The sequence below is a fragment of the Pongo pygmaeus genome, chromosome 17 (genome assembly GCF_028885625.2).
Source record: "Pongo pygmaeus isolate AG05252 chromosome 17, NHGRI_mPonPyg2-v2.0_pri, whole genome shotgun sequence".
NCBI lineage: Eukaryota > Metazoa > Chordata > Mammalia > Primates > Hominidae > Pongo > Pongo pygmaeus.
In genome coordinates this window covers 69,849,976-69,873,106 of record NC_072390.2, presented here as the reverse complement: position 1 = coordinate 69,873,106, position 23,131 = coordinate 69,849,976, and the positions used below count along the sequence as shown (strand labels likewise).

At 37.2% G+C, this 23,131-nt stretch overlaps 1 protein-coding gene across 6 annotated transcripts in view; it reads left to right on the top strand.

Moving 5' to 3' along the window:
- Positions 1 to 23,131, top strand: part of CCDC68 (coiled-coil domain containing 68) — a 58,527-nt gene that overhangs the window by 12,373 nt on the left and 23,023 nt on the right. For 3 of the 6 annotated variants that reach the window (XM_054460513.2, XM_063653706.1, XM_054460518.2), the window contains exons 2-8: positions 1,350 to 1,439; positions 4,133 to 4,257; positions 5,857 to 5,943; positions 8,848 to 8,988; positions 9,990 to 10,115; positions 12,120 to 12,248; positions 18,154 to 18,236. In XM_054460513.2, coding sequence (XP_054316488.2) covers positions 4,141 to 4,257; positions 5,857 to 5,943; positions 8,848 to 8,988; positions 9,990 to 10,115; positions 12,120 to 12,248; positions 18,154 to 18,236 — 683 coding nt within the window. In that variant the 5' untranslated portion in view covers positions 1,350 to 1,439; positions 4,133 to 4,140. Of the gene's footprint in view, positions 1 to 1,349; positions 1,440 to 4,128; positions 4,258 to 5,856; positions 5,944 to 8,847; positions 8,989 to 9,989; positions 10,116 to 12,119; positions 12,249 to 18,153; positions 18,237 to 23,131 lie in introns of those variants that run through there. The other 3 variants (XM_054460514.2, XM_054460516.2, XM_054460515.2) reach the window with 2 other exon arrangements.

Sequence of the window (23,131 nt, the reverse complement as noted above, 5' to 3'; positions counted from 1 at the left end):
TGATTTTCCTATCTCTAGGTGTTATCACCCTTATCTGACAGCTATGTAAGTGAAGACAAAGATTTTATGTAACTTGTTTAAGATGGCCCAACCAGTGAGTGGAAAAGGTGGGAAGTTTTCAGAAATATCAGTGATCAAGAAACAAAATTCCTTGATTTTAAGAATAAAAGGTACATAAGAGAGTATATTTTAGGATAAAAGACGTAAGGCCCAATGCAATTTTCAAATTATGAAAGAGCCTGAGAAGGCAGTGGGATTCATTCTAAAGAGTGATTCATTCCTATGATAAAATGCCTCTTATCATTTGTTAATGTACACATTGCATAACATACTAAAAAGGAAAATGAAAGTAAATCAGTCAAATGGGACTGTAGATCCAGGGTACTGTACTGGAGGAAAAAAACAAACTCAGGCCGGATCGATTGCTTTGCTTGCCTCTATTTTCCCACTGGTCCTGCCCCCACTCCTTGCCAAGCCCTAACCCAAAGGTCAGCAAACATTTCCTGTAAAGGGCCAGATAGGAAATATTTTAGGCGTTGCCTGCCACATACTTTCTCTGTCGCAACTACTGAACTCTGCTGTTTGTGGTGCCAAAGCGACATAAAAGATGTGTACATGAATGGCTGTGTTGTATTAGAGTAAAACTTCATTTATAGGCACTACATTTGAACTTCATATAATTTTCATGTGTCATGAAATGTTATCCTTTGATTTTTTCCAACCATTTTCATGAATACTAAATTTGAAATTCATATAATTTTCATGTGCCATGAGATGTTATTCTTCTTTTGATTTTTTTGTTTGACCATTCAAAAATGTAAGAACAAAATGTTAGCTCTGGGGCTGTACAAACAGGAGGGAAACTGGATTGAGCTCCCAGGCTGGGGTTTGCTGACCCCTACCCGGGCCTGACCATCCTCTCCCTGGCTTCCAAGCACACTGCATACTGACTCTATGGGTGTTTCTCTTACTTCAAGCATTTAAATGTTGTTTTGCACCAATATCTTAATCCCGGAAGATACTTCAGAGGACCCAGTAAGAGATGTACTTCCATTCACAGTTTGCAAAAGCACACTTGCAGAGTTGCTGCTGCCATATCAACTTCAGCTGAAACAAATATTTAATAGAAGCCATAGCTGCTAAGAGGATTTATAATAAAATGGAAAATTCTTGGCATAATCTGTCAATTTCATTGAAGATTAAAGGATAAATGCAGGACTTTGTAGTATCCCCAGAAGCGATCTTGTTTCAAAGTGATGCCCTCAAATATGCAAATTCTTTGTATTTTTTTGCAGCCTAGGTCACTGTTAGATTTTACATATTTTGTTGTTGTTGTTGTTTCTCTCCAGGGAAGCCAGTCTTAATATGATGGAAACATCTCTGAACTTCTAAAAGACCAAGGTTGGCGTTTTAGCTCTATTAATTTTACTTCGTCTTGGGTAAGTTAATGTCACTTTGGGAGTGGAGTCTTCGCTTCTTATCAGTAACATAGGATTAATAATCCTGCCTCACAGGGCTTTTTATTAGAGTTTACTTCCTAGTTATTTACTATTTATTATAGAAATTTCAAACAAAACCAAAATACATAGAGGAATACAATGAACCCTATAGACTCTTCACCCAGTTTCAATAGTTATCTATATTTTGCTGAACTTCCTTAATCTTTATCCGCATCTCCTTTTTACCTCCCTCTTTGAGTTTTAAAGCAGTTCCAAATGTAACACAATTTCACCTGCAAATACGTCAGTAGGTATTACTAAAAGATACAATCCTTTTAAAGAATGTCATAATTACCACAGCTAGCAAAATTACAACAATTCTTTAACATCACATATTATCCAGTTAGTCAAAAAAATGTCTTTACATAGTTGATTTTTTTGAATCAAAATCCAAACAAGATGCATGTGTTGCATTTGGTCCTGTATCTCTTAAGATCCCTAATTTATGTTAAGATTGATTAATGGTGTCTCTCAGGTTAAAGTTTCCTCATTAAATATTCACTAATGTTTTTAGCTTTAGGTGATGATGCTTAGGTTTTTTTACTTCATCAAGGGTTGCAAAACGTAGGTTTTCTAATTTTATCTCTCCTTTTGAATTTATTAGCTGGAATTCAATAAATAAACTTCCCCTCATCAACTACTTGGTTACTATGAAATATAGTTCATATAATAAATGCCTGTTTCTTTTTTTGCCAGGTTTTAGTATACTTTTGGTTTATGTGCATTGAGCTTTTGCCTTATGTGCTTCTAAAGGTGGACAGTGAGCATTGTGGTTGTTGTGGGTTTTTCTTCAGTCATCATAAATTCAGGGATTTAACATTTTTGATAAGTTTCAATCCATCACAGACATTCTTCTTCAGGATGGGTTTTGTGTCTTATTCAAATAGTATTGATCACTTTTTTGCTTGCTGATATGACCAGATATCTCAGACTATGGGAGTGGAGTCTTGGCTTCTTATCAGTAACATAAGATTAATAATCCTACCCCACAGGGCTTTTTATTATAGTTTACTTATTAGTTATTTACTATTTATTATAGTAAATAATAATTACGGGCTCACTTTACATATTTCTTTTTTTTAAGCTCAAATTTTTATTAACATTGGAACAAATGCAATAATTCCTTATAGTCATATAGCATTTTACAATTTTGAAAGACTTTACATATTTCTTACCCCAGACCTGGATCAGCGAAGAAGTCCTAGTTTCCTTTTTGGTAGGATATGATATTCAAAGACCACAGTCTGGCCATGAGGGATGCTAACTGCTACTATTTCTAGGTTTTTTTGGTGAATAAATGTAGAATATATATTATTTAAAGGAAAATAAATCATTATTTTGTACCTCCCGGGTTCAAGTGATTCTCGTGCTTCAGCCTCCCGAGTAACTGGGATTACAGATGTGCACCACGCCCAGCTAATTTTTATATTTTTAGTAGAGATGGGGTTCCACCATGTTGGCCAGGCTAGTCTCAAACTCCTGACCTCAAGTGATCGGTCCACTTTGGCCTCCCAAAATGCTGGGATTACAGAGGTGAGCCACCATGCCCGGCTTTACCTAACATTTTTGTTGTACATTTTATTTTTTCTTTTATGATAAATAGCTTGATTCTTCATGATGTTAACACAATTACCTGTTGGCTTTATTCTATAATGTGAACCTGTGCACATAAACACACACCAAACACAGTTTGCAGTTCAAAATAGCAATACCAATATTTCCACTAACAATATTATGAGTGAATATAGTTTAAGGTTGTTTTGCTATTCTTTTTGTTCTTAGAATATAGCACACCAGGGATAAATAGTTCCTGGTATGTCATTTTTAATCACTTGAAATAATTCTTATGGTTATAGAACTTGATATACAGATATATTTATTTGTTTAGTTTATTTCATTTCACCTTTATTTTGGATGATTTCTTTTTCTGTCAATTTTATTTCATAGTTAGATTTTATATATATATATATATGTGGTTTAGTATTAAAACCTTAAGACAAAGATTTCTTCCTTCCATTCATATTTCCTACCCTTCTTATAGAAAATATGATATTACATATTCTTTTCTGCTCTATGCTTTTTCATGAGATAATAATACATCCCAGTGATGACTTCATAGCAGTTGATAGTTTATTTAATCTATCCTCTTCTTGTTGGCATGGGGTTTTTCCAGTCTTTTACTATTAGTTCTCCTAATAGTAAATAGCCTTTACAGACTATGTATGAAGATACACACACGCACACAAAACATAATTTTGTTATAATTGTATCATGTTAATTCTACATTTATTATGTACTTACAATGTACTAGAATATAAACCTCATTCCTTTTTACAGTCTGAGATTTTAGATTTTACAGTCTGAGATGATACTGAATAAAAAGAGAAATTTCAGATTTTACCTTTTTAGATTATTTAAATGTTAAATTTTTAATTAATGATTTCTTCAGATGATATGCCTTTATATTAAATTAATTCCTGGATTTATGAATATATACAGATACCAATGATTTATAGCTTTTCTGCTATATTTGACTATAGTGATAAAACAACTTATTTCAGTTTATGAACCATATAATCATACAATCAAAACAGTCTATTTTGCTTAGCTGATTTATGTTTTCCTAAAGCCAGAATTCACAATGGCAACAGTGACTGTGACCACAGAAATTCCCCCAAGGGATAAGATGGAAGATAATTCTGCCTTGTATGAGTCTACGTCCGCTCACATTATTGAAGAAACCGAGTATGTGAAAAAGGTATGTGGGTAGCAGAAATCATTAGTATGATATGATTTTTTAAGGAGAAATTCCAATATGGGCTGGAGGACTTTGTTTCCCTCTCCATAGAACATATGTAAAGGAACAACTCTAGTTTGGCAAAGGACAGTCTTCCTAGCTGAAGTTTAAACGCATGTTTAGTCATTTCTCTTGAGGATATGAAACTGTTCCTATGCTTAGAGTAAAATGATTTTACTTACTCAGTAAAATTGAATAATGGGCCAGGAGGGTTCAGAACACCTATCAGCACTTAATTTGTCCCTCACTATTCACCACTGGATTTCCTACTGTTTTATAATGTTTTCCAGTGGTTTCATGAGTGTTGATCGTGTTCCCAAGTAGATGTTTACATTTCCTGCTGAGTTGGTGCCTCTCGTTACCTTGTTCCTTTACACAGTTCAGGGTAACTATTGCCAGTGACTGTGGGTTGGCATATCACTTTATTAAACATGTGAAGTCTTATAAGAATCCAAAATGATAATGGCTGACAGAAATATTTATTCTTAACTGTTTCTTACAACAGACATGTATTAAGCACTTAAAATGTGCCAGAGTAGGCCAGGTGCAGTGGCCCACACCTGTAATCCCAGCACTTTGGGAGGCCAAGACAGGTGGATCACCTGAGGTCAGGAGTTTGAGACCAGCCTGACCAACGTGGAGAAAACCCATCTCTACTTAAAATACAAAAAAATTAGCCAGGCTTGGTGGTGGGTGCCTGTAATCCCAACTACTCGGGAGGCTGAGGCAGGAGAATCGCTTGAACCCAGGAGGCGGAGGTTACAGTGAGCAGGGATCACACCATTGCACTCTAGCCTGGGCGACAGAGCAAGACTCCATCTCAAAAAAATTATAATAATAAAAAATAAAAAAATGTGCTAGAGTATAAACCTGGCTCCTACTCTTACAGTCTTACAGTCTAAGAGGATGCTGAATAAAAAGAGAAATTTCGTATTTTACCTTTTTGGATTATTTAATTATTTAGTGAAATAATGGACAAATTCTGGCATAGTTTATAACTTGTTCAGATCAATTAATTCCATCATCTTTGAGTGTCTTGCAACTCCATAGGTCATCAAGACATGGGGCTTATATTTCATGCATAAATGTGTGTGATTTCTCAGTAATTATTCTGTAGTAATTACTTAATAGTAATTATTTTGTAGTAATTACTAGGTAGTAATTATTTTGTAGAGATTACTAAGTAGTAATTGTTTTATAGTAATTACTAAACAGTAAATTAGTACTAAATTACTAAATAGACAAAACAAAACTAAATAGTATTAAGTACTAATTACTAAATAATAATTGTTTGGGGGATAATATTCACTTAAGTGATATTTTAGATTTGTCTGAGAAAGAGTTATAAAGACCAAATGCTTACTTTCAGCAGGCTAAGCAATATTAGCCTAAATGCAAGTTAGGTTGATGGTGGCAGTTATTTAAATCTGAGATCAATATATGTATATATGTATTACTTTCTAGATAATCAGGTAGCCTGTAACTGGTATTGAGAAAAAAAAAGCGTTTGGCATTAAATGCCTTTGAAACAAATGTTGTTGTTTTTTTTTCCTTCTCTAGATTCGAACTACTCTGCAAAAGATCAGGACCCAGATGTTTAAAGATGAAATAAGACATGACAGTACAAATCACAAACTAGAAGCAAAGGTAATAATTTCCTGCAGAAGATTAGCATAAAGCCATTTAGACTTTTTAAAGTAATTTTTTGGGCAATTACTAAGTTATTTGAAGATTCGAAGAATGAGTGTTGAAATATTTCATGCATATCTAAAGACGTTAATGGCCATATGTGTGAAATGTTTAACCACAAATGTTATAAGATCAAATTGGAATGGCTAGGCCTGACTTGAATATATTAAACAAGGCTTACTTATCGAAAGTAAATGAGAAGATGTTGGCCCAGCCAAGATCCATGACAGCAACATTTCCCAATGACAGGCAGAGCTTTTAGACTCACGTGGGCCACACGAATAGACACATACAGTTGAAGCTTTTAGGCCTGAGTTGAGTGAAGACTATGTCAGATAGTTGATAAGCTTGAATGCACTCCCTTCCCCAACATCAGCTTTATATACCTAAGGTCGAGCAATCTGCACTTAGCCTTGTCTGGATTACACCAAGCTAAACCACATCTGAGCCAAGTGTACTTAATCAGTGTTGTCCACTATAGGCATGGCCACAGAGTCCGTGGGGTATAATGCATAAATGTAGTCATTTTCATCACCCTCAGCCTCCCACACTAACATAACTAGCTTCAATTATTATTTAAAATACTTCTAAACTAGAAAACAAGGTTATGTTTAGGAATAATAGGGAAGATTAAAAAATTCAGTTTGGGCTATGTTGAGCTGCCTGTTAGACCTCCAAGTAGAGGCTTCTAATAAGCAGCTGGACATCTGATTCTGGAGCTGTGGGTAGAAGACTGAGCTAGAAGGTCCAGGATACAGGGTAGAGATTTTGGACATTTAAGGATTGTATTTAAAGTTCTGAAACTGGAGAAGTTTACCAAGTGAGTGAGTGTGGAGAGAAATGAGAGAAGATCTAAGAACTGAGACTTGAGGGGACCGTTCCTAATGTTTAGATATTAGGAAGAAGAACCATCCCAGGAAGCTGAGATGAGGCTGGTGGATTAGGAGGAAAAGAAGGAGATTTCAGGGTTCTAGGGTAGAGCCTAGATGCTGTATTTCTAACAAGCTCCTGTTGATGCTGAGCTGCTGGGACTGTAGACCACAGTTGAGAGTAGCAAGGCCCTAGATTATCATGGCAAAATCTCTACAGGGCCAGAGGGCTGATGATTTGATGTATGGTTGATCTGCTGACCTCTTATGGTTTGAAGCTACTCCTGTCAAGCCCACTTTAGCAGGAGTCACTGAAGGCAAATGAGGAGAGGGCTTCAGAAGCAGAGTGGGACCCCTCTGTCAAATGCTGTCCATGGGCCAAGGAAATTGAGGACTGAATGCCCACCATAGATAGGAGGAGCTTCTTAGGAATGGTGACGACATTGTGTTGCCATGTGTCTGCCTCAGCCACCTCAAACTACAGAAGGTCAGCTGATCAACCATGCATCAAAACATCAGCCCTCTGGCCCTGTAGAGATTTCACCATAGTGATCTAGGGCCTTGCTACTCTCAAGTGTGGTCTGCAGTCTCAGCAGCTCAGCATCACCAGGAGCTTGTTAGAAACACAGCATTTAGGCTCTACCCCAGACCTCCTGATTCAGAATCTGCATTATTAACCAGTTCTATCACCCAGTAATTCACAGGCACATTGAAGTTTGAAAAGCACTGATCAATGATCTTTGTAGCCATCTACCACTGCTGATAATCTACCTTCTTCAAGAGTTTTTTTTTTTTTTTGTCAAATATTCTTTAACAAATTAAAAAAGAAAATAATTCCTACTCTGTATATGAAGAGTGGAAGTATGCACTAGGGTCTAGACTCTAAAACACAAAACTGTGACAGAGTTATGGTGAGGGAGGATGTTATCCACATACACTAAGTTCTTTTAGTTTTTTTTTTTCTGCAATCATAGTTATTATATCGTAGTGAAAAGAACATATATTTTGTTGTTAAACAAACTGGGATTCTAATTCTGGTCTGGCAGTTACTTTAGGTAAAACCTTAGGTGTGTTTGTTAAACTCTCATCTTCAAATTCCTCACCTGTGTAAAGGGCTTAGCACCTTCCAGTGTTTTGAGTATTCAGACAAAGGACTGTACGTAAAACATCTAAAAGATGACCTGGCATATAACTGGTGTTTAACAAATAGAAGTTGTTATTATAATTGTAGTGTATGTGTAATTGTGTAATCGTTTCTCAGTTTTGAAATAAATTGAAAGAACAGAAAGAGCACACAATAACTATTCAAGAGGCGGTGCCATGAGCTCTCCCGCTCGCTTGCTGCATAAACTTGGGCCCTGGTCCTCAGTTTCTACATCTGTAAAATGGACAGTTTAAGTTAGATGGTTTCCAATTTATTATCCACCTCCGTGTGTCCACGATTCCAGATGAGATTTATGTTCCAAGTGTATTTTCAGTGAGCTAGAGCTTACATCAAGTTATAATGGCAGTGTCATTCAGTTCTGATATCTCTGATTGGAAATTTAATATGAGGTAATTACAGTGAAGCATCACCAAACATTGACTATTATGTATTGTAACTATTAGGTCTGACAGTATTAGTCTATAATGCAATGTAACCAAAATGTAATTATGTCCACAACTTAGATTTTTAAAAAATGTCTGGTCTTGTGGACTTGTGGACATTATTTATCTCCTAAAAAGCCCTTATCAATATATTTGAAACTATAGAAAATATAAAAGTTAAAATGTCATTCTAACTCTTTCAGTATAAGAATCTGTTTAAATTTCAGCAAATTAGAAGTCAGCTGCTTCATCTAGAATTTCCCATTGAAATTTGAGATTCAAAAGATGTTTATTTATGCTGACCTGAAGCTTCTTTGATATATGTAATACTAAAAGATCATTATTGTTGTCAAAGTTTGTAGAGGAAAAGATAGTCAGGTCTATGATTTTCATTTGTCTGTTTCAGCACTGTGGAAACCTTCAACTGGGCTCTGATTCTGAAATGGATCCTTCTTGTTGCAGTTTGGATTTGCTTATGAAAAAGATAAAAGGAAAAGACCTACAACTCTTAGAAATGAACAAAGAGAATGAAGTATTGAAAATCAAGGTATGATTGTTAGAAGTTTCAAATTTTGTGTTTTGAGGCTTTGAGCTAATAGAGTGGGTTGTTAGCATTGGTGGCTCTGTAAAAACAGAGAGATGTCCACACACATCCATAGGTCCATCTGTGTGCTCCCTTACATAGAGAAGCATTTTTATATTTCACAAATCATATCTCACTGTTTTATTTTTGAGGCTTCTTTTGTTTCTGAAAATATCCTACAAAACTTCAACAATTAGACAATTTCAGTCATGCAAGATGATTAAGTTCTAGAAATCTACTGCATAACATTATGCCTATAGTTAACAATACTGTACTGTACACTTAGTATATCTCACGTTAAGTGTTCTTACCACAATCCACAATATGTTTTTAAAAGTGTGTTCATATTTAATAAATATTAATTATAGCCTTCATAGTCAAATGTCACAATGTTTTTTACATTTGTCTATTGCTGAATGCTTTTGATTTTCCTCTTTAGGGGTTTATTTTATATGCAGTCCTGCAATTAATATCTTGGTGGGGAAATCCTTATAGTCATCCTTGATTGTTTCCTTAGGTTAAATCCTGGAAAGATTCATAACATTTTAGCATTATTGTCCTCAATACTTTAACCTTGTCCCACTTCTATTTCAGGAAGATACACTTTTTAATACTGTTATGGACATTAATGATAAAAGGCTTGCAAATAAGTGTGTAAGCTGACAGAGCACCATGGAGTTATCTTTGAACAGTGAGGACTATCACTACAGGGCATTACTGTGCACAGAGCTCTGGTTTGGTTTGACTATGGCAAATCTGCCTGTTCAACAGCCCCTCTAAATAGGGAGTTTCTCATTTTACATTTTCCTCTTACCAAATAACAGTGTCTTCTCTCCTATCCATTGTCTATGAGGCTGTAAATGGTATAGTTATACCCTTGGTGTTCTTAATTGTCCATCAAACTGTTCTGCCTTTAACACTTTTTGTTGTAAATGTCAGAATATGCATAGTGACCTCTTTTCTAGCTGGAAGCCTCCAGAGAAGCAGGAGCAGCAGCTCTGAGAAACGTGGCCCAGAGATTATTTGAAAACTACCAAACACAATCTGAAGAAGTGAGAAAGAAGCATGAGGACAGTAAACAATTACTCCAGGTACCAAACACGCAGCTTGTCTATTGGAGAACTAGCCCCCACCCTGAGCTGTTGAAGTTCATCTTTCTAGAAGAGTTAGAAAAGAAACAAGCAATGGCCAAGTGACTTGGCAAAAGACTTGGGAAAGACAAGCGGTGTACTTGTCTTTTTTGCCAATTTCCCTCACCCCTGCTTAGCCCGACACCCCCAGATGTTGCTGAGCTGCTGTGTTGCCGTTCTTGCCCAGAGCCCCCATGAGCACAGGTGGGAGGGAGGCAGTGCCACCCTGCCTGGAAATCTGGGCTGGCCCTGCGGAGCCAGGCTCGTAACTTCTCTTCGGGTTCTGCCATTGACTTGCTAGATGACCCAGACTGAGCCATTCTTCCTCTCTAGATTTGGGTGTCCTTGTCTCTAGAATGAGAGTTGGGCTAGACACATGCTTTCAAAATTGTTTTGGTCTTAGGATACATACTTCAGATTTAAAAATTAGAAAACAAAATATGTATCTATATATATTTCAAAAATATATAAAGTTATATATTTTTATATATTATTTAAAATATATAACTATATATTTTTAATAAAATATATAACTATATATTTTTAATAAAATATATAACTATATATTTTTAATAAAATATATAACTATATATTTTTAATAAAATATATAACTATATATTTTTAATAAAATATATATCTATATATTTTTAATAAAATATATAGATACATATTTATCTATATAAATAATTATATAATATCTAATATAATAATAAATATATAATATCTATATAAATAAATATATTTATCTGTATAAATAATATAGTTATATATTTTTAAAAATATATAAAGTTAGATACTTTTATATTTTAATATGTAAATATATATAAATTTTAAAAATAAAAATCATGTACATATACTCAAACATATTCTTTTTTGTTCATTTGTTTTTAAATCTGAAGTATATATACTAGGACCAATAAAATCTGTCTGAAAAATATATTCTAGAACTGGAGGAGTCAAAAAAGTGTGTGTATGCCTGTATGTGTGTTTGCCAAAATTACAACTATAAAACAACTAATAGGAAAGTTCATTCATCATAGTTTGGGGCACCCAGGTGTCTGTCAGCTCAGGCTCTAAGAAGGTCCCCAGGGGAGTACAGTAGGAAATTCACTGCCTAGGTGACACCCTTTCATGCGTCAGGCTGTGGTAATGATGGTTGCAAACTCACATGCATGCAGGGTGCAGATGAAGAACATAAGCGGGAAGCGGATGAGGGCGCTATGCTATGGGGGTGCTTGTGGGGACGGGAAGCATGCATCCCTGTAATGTGGGCTTGGCGCCAGCCTGGAGTGACCTGACTGGAAGGCCCACTTGGTATTTACAAGGGAAGCCAGACACTTATTTTTCACTGTGAAATGTCAAGCTTTGTTAAATACACATGCAGAAGACTAACAAGTTAGTTGACACAGTCCCACTGTAGCTACTGCCTGCTAGATGGAGTCTTCTCTCCTATGATGGTTCAGCACAACCCCTGCTCTATGCCTATGAAGTAGCACCATGACACACTGAGGAGAGTTATTCTGCTTTTATGACACTTTGTAATGAAAAATAAAACATGTTTTAATTGAACATGTAAGGTTTTTTTGTTCTGGATAATAATTGTTGAGAAAAAGTCAAAGTATAATAATAATAATAGTAATAATAATAAAAAAATAAAAAATAAAAAAAAAAATGTTGCTTTTGTTAAATTAGCATCTTTCTCTCTTACACCAGTTCAGGAAGTATGCTTTATGGTAACAAATGGAAACATTCTAGGAAGAATATTTATACATTATTCATTCTCTATTTAATGTTGTTGTAGTCTATCAGGGTTATTTTGAAGTAAACACTGAAATCAAGAGTAATTCTAAACAAGTATGAATTCTGAATTTTTTTGGCTAATTAGAAAATTATAGAAAGGGGTAATATGTGTATAGGTTTAAGAAAAACAGAGTTTTCACAACACAACTGTTTCTCTGACCATAGGTTAACAAGCTTGAAAAAGAACAGAAATTGAAACAACATGTTGAAAATCTGAATCAAGTTGCTGAAAAACTTGAAGAAAAACACAGTCAAATTACAGAATTGGAGAACCTTGTACAGAGAATGGAAAAGGTACGCCCCTGGAGAATTAGAGGATTTTTCTTACTGACAGCGTTAGGATGAGAATGAAACAAAATAATACTAAAATAAATAGAATATTAAATTAAATAAGATAATATTATGTGAAAGTATTCTTTACAATTCTTGGCCTTAGGAGGTATTTAATATTAATTTTTCCCATAAACATTTCATATGATCTATACTGTAGTGATTGATTTACCTTTCTGCAAATACTGTAGTCATATCATCATTTGTCACTTTCTCTTTCTAGGAAATATGTGACTTAGAAAGGGGAAACAGGTGAGGCTGTGAATGCAAATAATGGAAAAGATCACAAAGTCCATCTACTAGGAGTAATAATATAGCAGGTCCCTGTAATCACAGCATTTTTATGTATTAGAGTCAGTGCAGTATCCATTTTTGGCCACCCAAGTCTACTTTGTGTTTGTAAAAAAACCTACAGCTGCACTAGGAGAGTTACAGTTCACATTAAGAAAATCCATTCTATAGAAATTGGAACTTTAAGAAGGCATATTAGAGAAGAGTAATAATAGAAGAAAAATTTAAAAATGTTTCATGCCATGTTCATTTAAGTAGCTGGCACTCCAAATATACACAAAAGCTGAACACATAAATCTGTGTATGTATGCCATAGAATTTAGAATTTGGACAAATCAAGGAATATTTTTTAATAGCAAAACAAAGAGAAAACTGGCATCTCTGAAACTGAATTGGGGATAGAGAAAAATATAGGCTTTGGATACTAGTAAATATTGCCCAATACATTTTTTATATTTATTGTATTTGCCTCTGTTCTTTTTAGCTTTGTTTTATGAGTCTACCTGGGTTTATGCCATTTTATAAATGTCATTTCAAAAACACCACATTTCAATATTCAGGTTTCTTACCAAAGGAAACTTGATTTGTTTAAAAATGTTTCCCAAGAATTTAAAGTTTTATGACATTGTGACTTGGTTGAATTTGTAGTCTTGGTGAAGTTCCTATGAGGAAATCACAAAAATTAAATATGCTCATTATCAAGTGGCTCTAAGATAATAATATTCAGCTGCATGTGTATTATGTGGAAGGTCACTGAGTGTTATACTTTAGCAGAATCACTGGGTTAGAATCTCCTTAAGCAATTAGTTTATCCAGGCGTGACAATTTATAATTATGCTGTTTTGGAAAAACTGTCATATTTGGTTGTGTACTTGGTTGTGGTAGAATACTTGATCCTATAATAAATAGCTTAACAAAACCAAGATAGCACAAAGAATGTTTGCATTAAGGAAAGAAAGACAATTCTGGGAAACGAATAAATTGCTTAACCAAACAACTTGATTAACCAGCTTAAAATTTAAGTTTAGTCTAGAGCTCACGCCATCTCAAACCCAGTAATATTGGGTCAGGTTTAGTGGCAACTGTCACTGCTCCCAAATTAACAAAAGAACAGGCCGGGCATGGTGGTTCATGCCTATAATCCCAGCACTTTGGGAGGCCGAGGTGGGCGGATCATGAGGTCAAGAGATCGAGACCATCCTGGCCAACATGGTGTAACCCCGTCTCTACTAAAAATACAAAAATTAGCTGGGCATGGTGGCACGCACCTGTAGTCCCAGCTACTTGGGAGGCTGAGGCAGGAGAATCGCTTGAACCCAGGAGGCGGAGGTTGCAGTTAACCGAGATTGCACCACAGCACTCCAGCCTGGTGACATAGCGAGACTCCGTCTCAAAAAAAAAAGAACAGTAGAAGATAATTTCTGTTTCCTAGTGATCTCAGGAAATGTGTACTAGATGTTAGTTCATCTCAGAGTTCTGGGGTATATTTACTTGACTGTTTACTAAACAAATATTTGAACACCACCATGCGTAGCATAGAACTAGGGGCTGAATATATACTTGTGAATGAACCAGACAGTCTCTTTTTGTGGAGATGACAATGTAGTATATCTGGATTGTGTGAGGCTCAAGGAACTTCCCAGATCTCCCTTTCTTAATTCCTCTATGAGTCCTTTAGGGAGGCTGAAAGCCCAGTCAAAGGCAGAGGAGCATGCCCCAGAATAAGGTTCAGTGGCTCAGATCCTGGCAGGACATTCTTGGGAAGTGATGGCCTAGCTCCTGCCCTGATAATAACTCGTAACAGTGGGCTGTCTCCAGGAGATCTTGGACAAAGGAAGTAGACAGGATGCACATGGCTTAGTAAGGCCGTGCAGCAACCTTCCGGAATAGTTCAGTGACTTTCTGGAGGGCAGCCTACTGGAATCTCTGGAGGGTAGAGATAACTGTGGATGCTGTGGAGGGGAAATGTGCAGGAGTTTTATTTAAAATAAAAAATGATTTAGGCCAGGCACGGTGGCTCACACCTGTAACTCCAGCATTTTGGGAGGCTGAGGCGGGAGGATTGCTTGAGGCCAGGAGTTCGAGACCAGCCTGACCAACATGGTAAAACGCTGTCTCTCCTAAAAAAAAAGATACAAAAATTAGCTGGGCATGGTAGCATGTGCTTGTAGTCCCAACTACTCTGGAGGCTGAGGCATGAGAATCACTTGAACCTGGGAGGTGGAGGCTGCAGTGAGCCAAGATGACACCACTGCACTCCAGCCTGGGTGATAGAGCAGGACTCTGTCTCAAAGAAAAAAAAAGTTGGCTTAAAAATATTTTATATTTGTGAAACAAGCAAATAAATAAAGCTATAAGGAACAACGTTTGGCAACATCTTGGTTTAAAGAGAGACTGAGAAGACAGGCTGTGAGGAAGGATGTCTCAGGTGGGGAGTGTGTGCCAGAATAAGGAGAGGGTGTACTGGGCCTTTTGTATTAATGGGAAAAAGAAACAAGTTCAAAAGGAAAGTAAAAATTAAAAACAAACATCCTCACAAAGGTTGATAAATATTGCCCTCGTCGTGGGTGCCCCCTGGGGAAAAATTTACTTGCTACTCACTTGAACAATCTACCGCTCCAGTAAATAGCCATTAGTGGTATGAGGTCCGGTAATGAACACATTACTTAAAACCTTCACCATCTGTCCCACTTTAATCAGGAATGTAGTGAGAATGAATTCCATAAGCACAGTGATAAGCTAGCAAAAATGCCCAATAAGAGCATTTTAATATGGCATATATTCCATTTGCTAGCAGTGCAATTCTGTTACATCGTGTTTGTTTTCTAGTGTCATTGATTTAGCTCCATTGCAATTTTAGAGCTCAAAAGCTCTTTTGAGACCACCTAATTCCTCATCATCATTTTATAAATGAAGACAGCATGAACCAGAAACTATTTCACAATCCTCCACTTTCTAGATCACAACCCTTTCCATTATGCCCCCGTCTTCTGTAACGCTGGACAAAAATGATAGACTTGGTTCCAAAACATTTAGATGTTAGCATTTGGCAATGATTGAAATTGGTGCCCTCTCCGATCAGCCTGGTGAGGGAAACCTGGAGCTGTCTGGAGGTATGGCTCTGGGAATAGTGGGTTGCCCACTGTGTGGTGCCGTGAATTTCCTTTCCCTTTCCTGAAGACATTGCCTGAGAAGTCCTATCTGGTATGGTGAGATTTTCTGTGTTGTCAAAGAGGAGGCAAAAAGAACCCAAGCTAGATGACAGAGCCTGGCCAAGGGAGAGCATTTACTTGTCCGGTTGTCTGGTCCCCTTGACCCGTTTATGAAAATCCATTAACCAAGAGTAAGTCTATTTAACATTTGTTAGGCACTATTTTCCCTCACCCTACAAATTCAAAATACATTATCTGTGGTGTGTTTTTTTTGACAATCCAAGCCTTATCATAACGCTTGTAAGATGTATCTGTGGGCCGGGCGCAGTGGCTTACACCTGTAATCCCAGCACTTTGGGAGGCCAAGGTGGGTGGATCACCTGAGGTCAGGAGTTCGAGACCAGCCTGACCAACATGGAGAAACCCCATCTCTACTAAAAATACAAAATTAGCCGGGCATGGTGGTACATGCCTGTAATCCCAGCTACTCGGGAGGCTGAGGCAGGAGAATTGCTTGAACCTGGGAGGCGGAGGTTGCAGTGAGCCAGGATTGCACCATTGCACTCCAGCCTGGACAACAAGAGCAAAACTCTGTATAAAAAAGAAGGAAAGAAAGAAAGAGGGAGAGAGAGGGAGGGAGGGAGAGAAGGAAGGAAGGAAGGAAGGAAGGAAGGAAGGAAGGAAGAAAGGGAAGGAAGGAAGGAAGGAAGAAAGGAAGGAAGGAAGGAGTATCTGTGATCCTTCAGAAATAATTTGAACACAGCTAGGGAAACTCCAGGACAATTTCTATCTGGCAAGAATACTATAAGAAAAATTTGAAAAAGCTTAATTTTAAAACATAACAGAACACATAAGATTTGAAGTAATTAGTGCCTTCAAATTATTATATATTGAGGTCCAAATATGTGCCAGGAAGCCTGTATGCCTTTTACATATATTATCTCTATTATCCCAACATTTCAATATAAGTAATATTATCCCCATTTTAGGAATGCTCAGAAGATACAAATATAAGTCAAATGAATATAGAATGAATACAAGTCAAATGTTGTAACTAACTCATTAATTAATGAGGGAAACAATAAGATGAGAAAGCTGGTTTAAATAAAATATTTTCAGAAACTAGCCATTTATAGGCATTTTGGAGAAAAAGTGAAAAATAGTATAGGAGTACTAGATTAAATTAAAAAAATGGTTAATATTCTTTAAGGCAATTAAATCATAACCTTTGGGATTATGTCTTCCACCAGACAGAAATCTACAAATTTACATGCAGCTTCACAGACTCAGGGCTCTAATCAAATGATAAATAATAAAAGCGAACACAGGGAAATTCTCTGAGAGAATTAAACAAATCTTGGGTCAGATGATTAAACGATGACCCAATATGACATTAAAACTGCATGCTGTATATTGTTTTTATTTCCAAGTTTGGGTTAATTTTTCTTAACATTGGTAAGGCCCAGAGAGTTTAAAACCTTGGCCGAAATTTAGAAACCAGGTAAGTCCCTATGTACAGTCTTTGTGATGTTTCTGCTATACAGCACTGCCTTGCTGTGTACTTTTCACTCAGATGCTGCAGCAGGAAGTAATTTTAAACAGCATTACAGTTTCAGCACGCCTCTTGCAGTCAATTCCATCCATGTTGCCGATACCAATTCCTGCCTCTTTTCAATCTCCCCTGATTCCTTCCAACTTGGCAACCTAAACCATCAGGCCAAAGCACCAAATTCCTTTTTTTCAGCCGAGTGCCATCAAATATAAAATGAACACAGTCATCTCAGCTTCATTTTTCATGGTCTTCTCTGTTTTCCTTTTGGATGGAAAGGCTTTGGCTTAATAATCAAATTAAGGCATCTTTTTAAAAGATATTCTTTCCCAGCATCATAAAATTGCAATCTCAGTTTCTCCTGTATCCTAATTGGAAAGAGTTGTATCCTTTGTGGCCTTGATCCTTCATCAAAAATATGTTTATTGCTTTACTACCTTCTGACAGATGCCACATAGTATGTAGAGGTATCTAGTGTCCTTGGATACCAACAACTCGGTCTAATGTAGGCGAAGCAGGTATAAGGGTGGGAGAGCCAGGGTCTAGCGAGGGATGAGCAGGCTGTTTACGTGTGGTAGGATGGCCAGAAGTGAGTGGGAGAGGTTGAGCTGAACAGGCTATGGGCAATGCCCTGGAGGAGGAGCAGGAGAAGTCCTCCAGGCAGGTGAGAGAGTGAAGACAACTATTTTTGGCCTATAGTTGAACTATGTGTAAAGCACACAGGAGAATACTTGGCCAGGTTTCCTTGAAGATGAGGAGTAACAGCACATGGGAAATTAACTCTTTAGCTCAAGCCATAGTTATAGTATGACAAGAGGAAGGCCTTACCAAACATACACATGCAGTTTAGCAAAATTTGTATCTTATTTTCTCCTAGGAAAAGAGAACACTACTAGAAAGAAAACTGTCTTTGGAAAACAAGCTACTGCAACTCAAATCCAGTGCTACATATGGAAAAAGGTTTGCGAAGCTACCTGTTAAGTAAAGGCAGTTCCTGGTTTCTTTCCTGTCTGCTGGTATGCCAGCCAGGGAACAGAAGACCTTCTGTCCCCCAAAGAAATAGGTTGACTGACAGTGCAGGAGGAAGTTTGAATTCCTAGGATTAACAGTCATGTAGTTATGTGCCTCCCATTCCTCAAACTCAGAGGAATCACAGGGCAGTTGGGAGCCGGGGGCAGAGTTCACTGGGGGTGCAGGGAACACTGCGGGAAGGTTAGTCCTTCTGAAGAGTGAATGAGTGAGTGAGCCTGGCACCTCCTGGTTTACCATTTGTGCTAAGGAGGACGCTTGAGAGGTCTTTATTCCCTGATGCTTCTGTCTTTGTTAATGAGTCTCTTCTACAGCAGACATTACACTGGCCAGCCCACAAGCAGAATTCTAAGATAGTTTCCTGATACTCCTTAATTCTGTAGGGTGAAGGAAATGCTATGGACAATATCCTCAGTTCTTTGGACTTACTTATAAATACTCAAAGTTCACAAGCAGTCACAGTCCTCAGTATGCTGGGGGTGGGTTTGTGGATATCACCATAATCGCTGTGCTACTCAGCCGCTATTAGAAAAAGTCTGTGTATTATCATGTAATAAATCATATCCTAAGACATTTTATGAGATTTTTCATTTTTTAAAAATTCTAAGTCCAACACAGTCATTGTATGTTCCGATATAATTATATAATATTGTTCAAAGTCAAATCGATTTCAAGATCTTAGTTTGTCATCCTAGAGCTGTTGTTCACTAGGATATCAGGCACCATTATGGACAGAATTGTTGTTGTCATTTATTCAATGATACGTACTCAGACATCCTTCTTTCTCAGTCTTTCGATTTCCCCCCTACAGGCTCCCTGCTGCTTCCTTTCCTTTTTTATCTTTCTTTCCACCTGTCCTCATATGTTGTACCTTCTGCCTGGCTTGTATTCTTGCATTTTGGACCACATATGCCAAAGCCCAGAAATGGGCTGATCCTGGCAATTATACACACACATTTGAAACATACTAGGATACCAATATGTTATTAATTTTCCTATCTTCTTCCCTGTAACAAACATATAGCCCAAGAGATTGGACTTCTAGGATAGTTTTATAACACTGCACATTTCTGTAGAGATTGAAGGAAATACTGTAGAAAGTATCCTTAGATCTTGGAATTACATATGGATATTCATAACTTAATTCTAAGTAAATCTTCAGTTAATATTTTTTCTTAAATAGGCAGAGCTTTTCCATGTAGCAGAACTACTGATTTGTACGCATCTTCCATTAAAAGTTCAGGCCTTCCAAGTTTGATTTTTTTTTCCTTTAAAAAATGTTTTAAAAAAAGTGGTGATAGGGCTATTGTCTGTCTTTGAGCCAACAATGTAGCTGTTTTAAAAACCAACCTGATCTATTCTTTCTCTTCTATTCTATATAAGCAGTTGTTATAAAGAATTCTTTAAAAGCTCCTAAGGAAGTTTTAGAAATTTCTTGGGGAAAATGGATGTTTGGTGTTTCTAGAAAGGTTTTTCCAACATCCAGGCTTGTGCAATTTTTATAGATTGTGGGTATCATACATATATGTGATGACTTACTACTTTGTCTGAGCTTTATGTAGAGGCATTCAGTTTGTGAAGTAACAAGAAAATGAAATCAGTATGAATCAGACTCTTTTGGTTGAAATAACAGAGACTTGATTAAGCTACTACAAAAAAGAGGGTTTCTGTTAGGTTAAGATTAGATAGATAGGGTCATAAAAAAGAGACAGAAAAGTTAAAAAGATTTGTCTTCTTAAAAATAAGGTTGACTCCATATTTCTATTACCATTACTGGTCATTGACACAGGTAAAATGCTTTGCAGTTTTCAGAATAACCTCGGGTACCTTCTTTATTTTACTCCTTTCATTCACCTTTCTGAGAAAGAGCTGAAGTTCTAATTGAGTTGTCCAAGATTGCTCAATCTCTCAGAAGTTATAGAGCTGGGAGTTTTTGCTACTGCATTCTCATACATAGCAAAGCATGTGCTCATTCTGCTATACAAGATTTTGACCATCTTTTTTTTATTTCTGGAAAGCTCTGAAGATCTCTTAAACTGGGTTCTTCATTCATCTGAGTAACGATTAGCAAAAAGCCATTTTCCAACTTTTCCATCTGCCCTGCCACATCACAAATATGCAGTCCTTTTTAAGAGTTATCTTTTGGGGAAACATATTTGGGATTGATATGGTTTGGCTGTGTCTCCACCCAAAAAGATGAGAATCTTGAATTGTAGTTCCCATAATCCCTACGTGTCATGGGAGAAACCTGGTGGGAGGTAATTGAACCATGGGGGCAGTTAGCCCAATGCTGCTGTTCTCGTGAGTTCTCACAAGTTCTGATGGTTTTATAAGGGGCTTTTCCTCCTTTTGCTTTGCACTTCTCCTTGCTGCATGGTTTTGGCCCGCCATGTGAAGAAGGACATGTTTACTTGCCCTTTCAACATGACTGTAAGTTTCCTGAGGCCTCCCCAGCCCTGCAGAACTGTGAATCAACTAAACCTCTTTCCTTTATAAATTACCCAGTCTCGGGTATGTTTTCATAGCAGCATGAGAACAGACTAATACAGGGAGTTGTAAAAATAAACAGTGTTGGCCCCTCCATATTTACATAGATGCTGCTTAGGAATGGAAACTCCTTAGAGGAGGAAAGACCTTGAAGCTGAGGTTGCATGTCAAAGCATATGGTTGCCACTTAAATTGTACATTTATCTGCAGTAGTTTGGGGTGGGAGTGTTCTCTCAAGGCAACCCTTTGTTACCACCAATGAAAATAATAATAAAGAAGAATTTTATAGAAAATAGTAAGACACATTCATGAATTTTGTTGAAATGCGAACAGGGTTACACCTACATCCAAGCTGATTCTTTCCCTTAGTCTGGCCTGGGAATGTTAAGGATCTGACCTCTTCTCTTCTTGTGGTTGTGGTCCCTAGTTATCCTTTATTCCACTGGGGGCCCATAGTCAGTGATGTTCACACTCATGGAAGTCCAGAGAAACATTGGATCCTAAAAGAAGGCAATATGAGTCCCCACAGATGGTAGTAAGATTCTTTTATAGCTTCAGAGAAGCTCTACAATGCCACTAATCTCACTATCTTATGTATCCTGTGCGATTTCTATGTAGGGGTATTCATATTTCCAATGCCTCTATAATCTGTAGTGTACCCAGAAGTAGCCTCTTGGAGCCTGCAACATGGCTTTCATTGCTACTTTTACTTCCTTTGTCTCAGCACCTAGCTCTTTTGGCTTCTTCTGGAATTTTCATTCTCATCAACATCTTACTACTTGAATCCCTGGCAATAAATGTACTTTATAAAGATTTAAACATGTTATATTCTTGGGTTGTATAAATATGGCCATGCTCAGGCTATTCATGCCCTTTGTGAAATTTTTAAGAAAATCTAAGGTTATTTATAAAAGCTATGTAAAATATAATATGATTACCTAAATTAGAAAATAATTAGATGATGAGGACAAGGAGATATAAGAATAGGTATACCATAAGGTTACATTTACAAAATTAGGCCCATGGATGCTACAGACTTGCTCACAGGAGATCACTGACTCAGTTTCAAATTTTCCAGCAGCCAACCCAAACAGGAAATGATGATTAGTTTTGTGAGTCACAGTTCCACATGATTAAAACCAATCAGGTGTTTGCGATCATTCAGTTATTTCTTATCTATCTATAAGGCCAGAAAGAAAATTGCCCAGGGTATGGTCATAAAAAGAACCCCGAATAATGTTTTCAACTTATCCCTTGTAATAAACACAAAGGCTTACCTCAGAACATCATCTAAACAGAATAGCCTGATGCCAGCACAATTCAATAAAAGCCATTGGAACAGGGAGGAACAGAGGGCACTGTGAGAAAGTCCAGTAATGCCACCCTCTATGGTATAAGTTGACCCAAAGATAGATTGTCGAGTATTGTGAGGAATGGAGGGAGAGACAGTTCTCCATGAACTCAGCTTCTTTTCACCAACCCTTTGGGAGACATTGGGGAGTAGAGAAATTGAGGGTGGGCTTCCTGTCAAGTGCTTCTTCTATGATCATCCCATGTTGCTAATTAGAGGCAAAGTAATTTCTTTTCACATTTCTGCAGTTAAAGATAGGATTGACTTCCTTTCTTGAATGCTAAGGAATCTAACAGGAAGTGAACCAGAAATAGTTGTCTCTTCCCCCTCCTTCAGTGATGAATTGAAAGAGAATCCTCAATTCGCTCCCTCAAAAGGGTAGGGCAGAGATTCTCTTCTCTTTTTGTTGGGGCTTTTTTTGCTTGCCCCCATTGGCATTCCAGGCTGCTGGTTTTTTCCAGCTCCAAGTCTGGGATGTGTGAGATAAAAATAAACCCCAGAGGATTCACCATTGTGTCATTTATTGGATCCCAGGTTCCAGAGACAGTCTGCCTTCTTCTCTCCACCATTCAGAGTCTTCTTGTGTGTGTGTGTGTGTTTTTTTTTTTTCATATACAATATCCAGGGCTTTTAGTTGTACTTAGCGGGAAGAATGGGGAAAAGCATGTATTCTACATTTTCTTAGAAGCCAAAGATTTTCAATTCTGCTTTAATTTCAACATTTGCTTTATATTTTTATTCAGTTGCATTGTAGAGGAAAACATGGTCAAAAATTATGTTGAGACATTGGAAAGCAGAGCATGAATCCCGGATACAGACATTTGCCTCCTTTTTTTAGGCTTGATCCTTCCTTATGGTTTCTTCCTCCAGTTTTGCTTGTGTACCTCTTTATTAAGATTGGGCTAGGTGCAGTGGTTGACGCCTGTAATTGCAGCACTTTGGGAGGCTGAGGCGGGCAGATCACTTGAGGTCAGGAGTTTGAGACCAG